General features: G+C 32.5%; 2 protein-coding genes across 2 annotated transcripts; one reads left to right on the forward strand and one right to left on the reverse strand.

The window, feature by feature from the left end:
• The first annotated feature begins 1013 nt into the window (after window positions 1-1013).
• On the forward strand, window positions 1014-2234 carry LOC126885372 (uncharacterized). The gene has a single exon (XM_050651930.1). It carries the CDS (start codon window positions 1014-1016, stop codon window positions 2232-2234), a length of 1221 nt encoding a protein of 406 aa, XP_050507887.1.
• Window positions 2235-5750: 3516 nt separating this feature from the next.
• Window positions 5751-7942, reverse strand: LOC126885036 (uncharacterized). The gene is made up of 3 exons (XM_050651464.1): window positions 6804-7942; window positions 6325-6404; window positions 5751-5905 (listed from the first exon to the last, which is right to left on the reverse strand). The coding sequence occupies exons 1-2, from the start codon at window positions 7774-7776 to the stop codon at window positions 6340-6342; spliced, it is 1038 nt and encodes a 345-aa protein (XP_050507421.1). The 5' UTR covers window positions 7777-7942; the 3' UTR covers window positions 5751-5905; window positions 6325-6339.
• Window positions 7943-8669: the final 727 nt, after the last annotated feature.

Below are 8669 nucleotides of genomic sequence, written 5' to 3' on the forward strand. Positions count from 1 at the left end.
ACTTTAAAACTGGTGGTTCTGTGAACATAAATTATAATTATGAAAGGTTGCAACATAATTCATACAATTGCGGTCAATACGCATTACAATTTCTATATAACCACTATAAGTAGGTCCTGTGGATCAGTATAAACAATACAAGCCTCTAGCAAATATGTCGTACAACTTTACCCTGACCGGGAAGTCTTCCACCTTAAGTTATAATTTTAATCCACCCATCTACTTGGATGAAAGTCTTGATTATGAAGTTGGTTTAACAAACTTTTATTCTTTTAATTCCATACCCAACATTGACGAATCTAATAATGTATTTCTCTTTGGTCGCCGTAATTTCACTTATACAGCTAATATCCCCTTAGGCTCATATGAATTAGAAGATATAATTCAGCTTTTAAGGAAGTTGATGAAAGAACGAGATAAAACTGCTTATATTAATATCACCCCAGATAAAAACACATCTAAAGTATCTATTGAAAGTAATTGTGCACTATATTTCACTACTGAAAACTCTATAGGTAAAATTTTTGGATTCAAGAAAAGAGAACTGGAAGCAAATAAAACACATGTTTCTGATGAACCAGTAAATATTTCAGTGACAAACGCAATCTGTGTGGACTGCAATATCGCTTCAGGCTCGTATTTAAATGGGAACCCAGTTCATATAATCCACCAGTTTTTCCCTACCGTACCGAGCGGGTATAAAATAGTTGAGTCACCTCAAAATATTTTATATTACCCCATCAGCGTTAAGACGATCAACAACATTAGTATAAAAATTGTTGATCAAAACGGTAAATTACTTAATTTTCGACAAGAAGAGATTACTTTAAATTTACATTTACGACAGCGATTATAATGGTTTTAAACTTTTCTTACCAACAACCACATTACATAAAAAACTATAAAAGAGACAACCGAAAGCAAAAATCTAACAGTTTCAAAAAAACAGTTGCAATATTAACACCATCTAATCGATTATTATTAAAAAAGCTTGGCTTCAAAGTTTTAGTGTGATGGAGGTGTTACATGTAACTGGGCAACCTTATAATGACACGACTATACAAGAATACCAATTTCACGCCTATTCACCATATTATATTCCCGGAAAATTGAACTATAACGATGAAATACGAATTCCCATTCAAGATCTAGACGCGTACACGTTACCTTCAACATCATATCTCGACATAGAGGGGAAGCTACTCACACATGATGATAAGGAGCCAACAAAACTAAAATTTATAAATAACGCTATTTCCTTTTTATTTCGCGAGCTTCGGTATGAATTAAATGGAGTTATTATAGATTCTGTTCGAGAGGTTGGACTGGTATCAACGATTAAAAACTATCTAAGTCTCAACGAAAACGAAAGTATTCTATTCCAAAATGCTGGATGGTTTCCAAAATCAGAAAATGAAAAAATAATAGTGGACGCTCATGGTAACTTTAACGTTTGCATACCATTACGATTATTATCAGGTTTTTTTGAAGACTTCAGACGAATTATAATGAATTGTAAGCAGGAGCTCATTTTAATACGATCAAACGATGATGTCGATGCAATTGTGAGTATTGACGAAACCGAACGCCCCAAAGTCGAAATTACAAAATTACAGTGGAATGTAGCCCATGTTAGCCCAAGCATGCGTGAACAACTACGATTAAATAGTATAGCTCATAAAAATATTGAGCTACCAATTAAATTTCGTTCGTGGCAAATGATTGAATACCCATCATTAAATAATGCGACACGGCATACGTGGGCGGTAAAAACCAGTACTAACATTGAAACACCGAGACATATCATTATCGCATTTCAGAAAGGGAGAAAATCAAAGATTACTAAAGATATGAGCAAATTTGATCATAACGACCTTAAAAATATAAAGGTATTTTTGAATTCTGAACGATTTCCTTATAATGATTTACAAATAGATTTTGACACTAACAAATTCGCTCAAATTTATGAGATGTTTGGAAGTTTTCAGACAAGTTATTATAATTTAAACTTAAACCAACCGATATTTAACCCGCAAGATTTTAAAACTAAGACACCACTAATACATATAGATTGCTCTAGACAGAAAGAAGTGATCCAAAATGGGTCCGTCGTTCTCCGTATCGAATTTGAAACAAATACACCTTCAACAACTGATGTATCTGCTTATTGTTTAATTTTACATGAGAAGGAATTTACATACAATCCACTAACAAAAATAGTAAAGCAGTATTAATAAACAGATGTTGTAATTGTATATTATTTGATAGTATCAATTATAAATGTTAGTTTACGATGTATCGCTCACATGAAAACACGTTAAATAACTTTATAGATCATTTAAAAGAACTTAAAAATCAAATTCAGCAGTACGAAGCCCTAAAACAGGTTATTCGAAAACTTAAACAATTGAAAATATGAAACTTGTTATTGACATTCAAGGTTTTAAAATCGAGAATAATAAGTTTATTTGTAAAGAATTAGCGTGTTATTCAGGAGATAAAGTTATAGTATATATTTTTAAGCCTCCTTTCCCATTACGAATGTTACCTCCCAATTTAATTCAGCAGGTGACATGGTTAAGTAAACACCATCACTGCATTTCTTGGAATGAAGGTTATACCCCATTGTACGAGTTTAAAAAAATTATAAGGGAAATAACAGAGAAAGCTGAAATAGTCTATGTAAAAGGATTGGAAAAAGCGAATTACATAAGAAAATACTCTACTACACCTGTAGTCGAAGTAGGTGAATTTCCACCACTACCAGTATCGGAAGCAAAATGTTTTTACCACTCTGAAAAAAAATGTATATGTGCTCTTTCAAATGTATTTTTTATATATGATAATTTTGTAATGGAGTAAATTTTAATAAAAAAATTATATTTTATACTTTTTTATTTTTAAACTCAAACTACAATAATAAATTCTATCTATAGTTCACTTGTACCTACAGGATCCAGCCAAGCAACCTTCACACTCGTAGGAATGTTGACACCATGTACGCATGAATCATGGGATCCTTGGTGGTGTCAGGTGTTCCATGAGCTTAACAGTTCACAGGATTTTACCAAAACAACCTTCACATCTGCAAGGATGTTGATACCGCGCACCCTTCAATCGTTTTAGAATCCTTGGTGGTAGCAGGTCTTCTATAGGCTTAAGACGCTCCAATTGTTGGTATTGAACAAGTTTTGGGAAAAGGTCATCAAAAGTTGAAGTCTTTTTTTGGAATTGTTCCACCCAAAACCAAACTTCGGAAAGTTCAAAAATTCTTTGCAAAGCTGTGTCTAATAGATAACGCATTGTCGGGTATCTGTTAACGTACACACGCAACTTTATGCTTAGACACACATCATCAAACATGTTGTGTTGTCCGAGTTCACAAAGTACCTCTACCCAACAGTTTACACAAATTTTATTTAATTTTTTTTTGTTGGTGTAATATCCAATAGATGTTAGGTTATGTATCGATGTTTCACTGGTAACTAATTTATTCACTTTATCCATAATAAGTTCAACACTTTCTTGATGCATGGTTATAGTTATTTTTACTCATAAACTGATTTTATGATTACATCAATATAGTTATATACCATCAACCCCCCACTCCATCGCATCAAAACAGGTTTTAAAACTTGTATCGCTAACTACAAATTTTAGAGGTGAACCAGTTTTTTAGCGAAGTTAGAGGTTAACCAACTTTCTTTGTTCCCAATGTAAATTTAAATCTAATAAGTAGTACAAAAATATTTTATAATTTATTACAAATTGTATATAAAACAGTTAGAATTACAATTACAGTTAAAAAACAATCATAAATTTTAAAGTTTTCAAGTTTCGGTTTTGATTTAATTAACATATTCGGTTTATCGTCAGGTTCAAATGTTTTCGATTTCAGTAGTCTTGCAAACAGACATGTTGAATACTTTATGTGTTTATCAATAGGTATATCGTATGATTCCCATTTGTGTATTTCGATTTTACAGTGGAAACAGCAAACTACATCAGCAACCCCTGTATGGTAAAACCCAGCTTTGCTTAACAACACGGGGTCGACTAGTCCTCTCCAATATTGAAATGATAGTAAACGATTCTCAAACGAACACATACTACCAAAGTTACCATCGTCAAGACACATGTTTGACTAAAAAAGTTATACGGGAATATAATTTATATAATATAAAATTAGAATGGAGGGGGGTATAAGCCCATATATTTTTAAACTCACCACATTAATAACACTAATTACGCTATAAAACAGAAAAAAATAATAACATTAATAAAGAGTAAAAACCAACAATAAAATATAAAACCTTGACAGCTTATTTATTCTTTTATTATCTAACTATCCGTAACCGGATATTCACCTTTCTTTGCCGTCTACCAACCTCCCGTATTACCAAAAAAGTAAAAAACCAACAATAAGAGATAAAACCAATAAAACTTTGACCGCTTTTTTAACTTTTTGTTACCTAACTACCCGTGACCGGATATTCACCTTTCTTCACCATCTACCTACCCACCTCCCACCCTCATTGTTTGATCTGGTAGTGGAGAGTGGTACCTGCCACAGAAATCGAAAATAGTCGCACTCAAGAGTTTGAGAGGTATAGTGATCTGTCCGTGACCGGATAATCATTTTTTGTCCACCTACCCAACTTCCACCCTTATTAGTCTGGTGGTGGAGGTGCTACCTGTGATAGGAATCGAAAATAGTCGCACAGAAGAGTACGAGAGGTGTACTGATTACGGGAATCTATTCTCCATCAAACATGTTAGTAAATGTTAATAGTGACGTATGTGATTCTAGCACGGACTGGGTGGTAAATAGCGACACTATTGATCCCGGCCCATGCGATTCTACAACAAACCTGCTGCGATCTGCATGGAGTCTCTCAACAATCCCGGAGGACTCTTCTTCAGAGGATGACGGGGTGGAGGATGAAATAGATGAAGAAAATAACGTTGATGATAATATGGTTATAGAAAACGGACGTGTGTGTGAGATAGAAGAAATCTGTTGGCAACCTATGATTGTACCACCCGATCTTGTCGATGTAATCATAGAACTTTAAGTTATAATAATTTGTAACATGTTAAATTATAATTTACTTTGTATACTTATATACCATCCGAAAATGTAATTGATAATAAATTATTTACAAACTTATTTCCACCCTTTCGTTACAACCTGCAAACTACAATTTTTACCGTTTTTTCATTTAAAACTAGATTAAATAGAACTTTAAATAAATGTTTAAATTAAATTTTATACTACAACCTGCTAAGTTATATTTTACTACCCAAACATAAAATTAATACTAAACTGTTTGATAATAAAAACTTATTTTTTACTCTTTAAGTTAAAAGCGGTTAAGATGGATACCAAATTAAAATTTATTACTTTTTATTTAAAACTACTTTTAAAGCGATCGAATTATGGTGTAAATGATGATATAAGCCTTACTAAGATGGAGAGAAGAAATTTTATAAAAATTAGACTGACCGAACTATAGAACTTGGTTCACAAAAAGTTTATTCAAAATGGTAATAAAGTTATGCTAGAATAATTATGAACTTGATAGGTATAAAAGCTTAATTTAAAATAATATTTTAACTTTTTTTAAAGTAAATTTGTTTATTACCCCCTTCGACATAAATATTATTTTATAAAAATTAAATACTTCTCAAGTTTAAAGTAAGAAAAACCAATGAAATTGTTAAATACGTTTTTATTAAAAATAAACAAATAAACATAAATATAAAATTTAATATATATACACTTAAAAAATAATTAATACTAACTAAAAATAAACATAAATACAAATATTGATCCAATATATACACTTTTAAAATCATTAATACTAACTATACAGGGTTGCAGGGACCACCTACGGGGTAGAATCTGTAACAAAGAAATAGCAACATTATAGAAAACAGCAATTACAGAAAACAACAACATTTTAGCAAATTAAAATTCCGTAATAGAAAATTTGTAAAAATTCGTAAAACTGTTTTGTTATGCTCGTAAAAAGGAAAAGTTAGATTACGTAAAAAATTGTATTAATATATGAATAACGTTAATAGAAAAACGAATTAAAAATCCGTAATAGAGGATTTGTAAAAATTCGTAAAACTGTTTTGTTATGCTCGTAAAAAGGAAAAGTTAGATTACGTAAAAAATTGTATTAATATATGAATAGCGCTAATAGAAGAACAAATTAAAAATCCGTAATAGAGGATTTGTAAAAATTCGTGAAAAACTGTTTTATTATACATAAAAGTAAAAGTTAGATTAGGTCAAAAATTGTATAAAAAACTCACACAACATATACCGCTTTATGCACCTTCATCCCGCATCCCGCATCTCAGGACATCACCAGCGACATTTTTGTTGAATAAGTCTGTAACAAACGAAAAACGTAATCAGTATTGCAATTGTTAATATTAGCATTGCTCTAAATTTTGTTAGTATAGTCGGTTCGCTAAATTCAGGCACAATTAGATAGTGATTTTAGTAAGTAATTTTGTCAATTTGTTAAAATTTGTGAAAAAATAATTACTAAATAGTTAATAATTACTATAGCAAGATGTAGAACAAATTAGAATATTATAATGGTGTACAAAAATTAATGATCACGCTTAATAAAGAATAAATTAAAATTTCGTAATAGAAAATAAATTTAATTTTCGTTTGTAAAAATTCATGGAAAACATTATCACTATTGTGATTGTCATTATTAGCATTGCTGTGCATTTTATTAGTAAAATTGTTGCAACATGTTATAATTAAAAATTCTTACCTCGAGAATCTGACCTCACAGCATTGGCCAGGGAAGCTTTTATATTAATGAGATCCTGTGAAAGCCGGATATTCTCCTCGTGAAAAGCCTCGGAAATTTTTTCACCATATGAAAAAATGTTTTGGATGGCTTTTTTAAGGAGTTCACTTTCCTTTAAATTCTCATTTAACCTTTCCTGAATGCGGTCTTGATGACGTTCAAGAGCCGACACAAGTCCTCCCTTAAAATCCTCACATAATGCTTGGTGGTAAGCTTCTGCGCGGTTGGGGATTTGGAGAACTCTCGTCACTACATTAGTGAGTGACGGCTCTGTTCTCGATATAAGCTCTTTTTCCCAGACTTGGGTCTCAGTCATAGGTTTCATGGGTATTTCCTCTTCAGCTTGGGGTTGAGTTATATGTGTCTGTGTTAACCCCTCTTCAGGTGATGATCCCAATTCGGAGATATTTAATATATCTCCGATAGAGGGGTAACCCTCGATAGAGGGTTTGTTGCAGGTTTGAAGTGAAGGGTGATCAGATGTCCCGTCTTCAGAGTCGGAAATATCTTCAAAAGATGTAGAGTGGTGTTTTGATGTTTGCACGCTTGGAGAAGCGTGCACCTCCGCCGCTACTTTGAAAGTTTGCGCCGCCACCGCTGTATTTTTTTTAATTTTTAGAATTAAGCGTCCCATCTCGCTGCGTGGCTGATTTAGGGGGAGTGTTTCGCTCCCCACATAAATGACGCTTTCCTCTGACGGCGCTCTCTTTCTGCTATCCCTCACTCCCGATACCGATGGAGGGACGAACGACGAATCAACACTAAATACATCCCGTCTTTTTTTCGACGGCGGCACCTCCGACTCTTCACACAGAACACGCTTTCCGACACTTACACATTGCGTGTGACATTTAAGAGTTTCGAAATTTAAAATATTATCTAAATCCATTTCACCGGCGGATGGAAAACAAGACTGGAATAATCGAGCGAACATCTCAAACTGCAATTTATAAGTGAACTCAACCAAACAAAGTGGTAGGGTAGATCCAGTTCTAAATCGACCCGACGCAATACCAGTTCTGAAACCAGTTCTCAAACAAAGAAAGGTGGATAACCGGTCAAGGCTTTGGTTTACCTGACACTGGTAGAGGTTTTTTGTTTTTTTTGTCTTAAATTTTTTTTTTTTTTTTTTTTTCTCAATTTTTTTTTTTTTTTTTTTTTTTTTTTTTTTTTTTTTTCATTTTTTATTTTTTTTTATTTTTGAGGTTTTTTTATTTTTGATCCTACCACCACCTTCCAACCACTCTAATGAAAGATCTTGACGGTTGGAGTACAAAACTATCGTTATTTTTTAGAAAAAATCACGCATAGTGAGATAAAGCGGTAAAAATTGTTTTTTTTATCCTACTTACACATTTCAACCACTCTAATGAAAGGTCTTGACGTCTAGAGTGTAAAGCTATCATTATTTTTAGAAAAAAATCAAGCATAGCTCGATAAAGCGGTAAAACCTGTTTTTTCATCTTACTACCACATTCCAACCACACTAATGAAAGGTCTTGACGTCTAGAATGTGAAGCTATCATTAATTTTTAGAAAAAAATCATACATATCGCGATAAAGCGGTAAAAACGGTTTCATCCTACCTCATAGTCAGTATATACTAATCAGTATATAAATACTAATCTGTTATTACTTGAAAATAACGAGGATATCCAGTTTAAAACTGGTATCCAACTGGTATTTCCAAAACTGGTATCACCAGTTTAAAACTGGTATTTCCAGTTCAAAACCGGTATTCGAAAACCGGTTTATATTTATACATCACACTTCTTTCGTTGTTGTTTATTTTTGTGTCATACGTTCACCAAGCTTCAGTCAAGAATC

This window comes from Diabrotica virgifera, chromosome 5 (assembly GCF_917563875.1).
Source record: "Diabrotica virgifera virgifera chromosome 5, PGI_DIABVI_V3a".
Lineage (NCBI taxonomy): Eukaryota > Metazoa > Arthropoda > Insecta > Coleoptera > Chrysomelidae > Diabrotica > Diabrotica virgifera.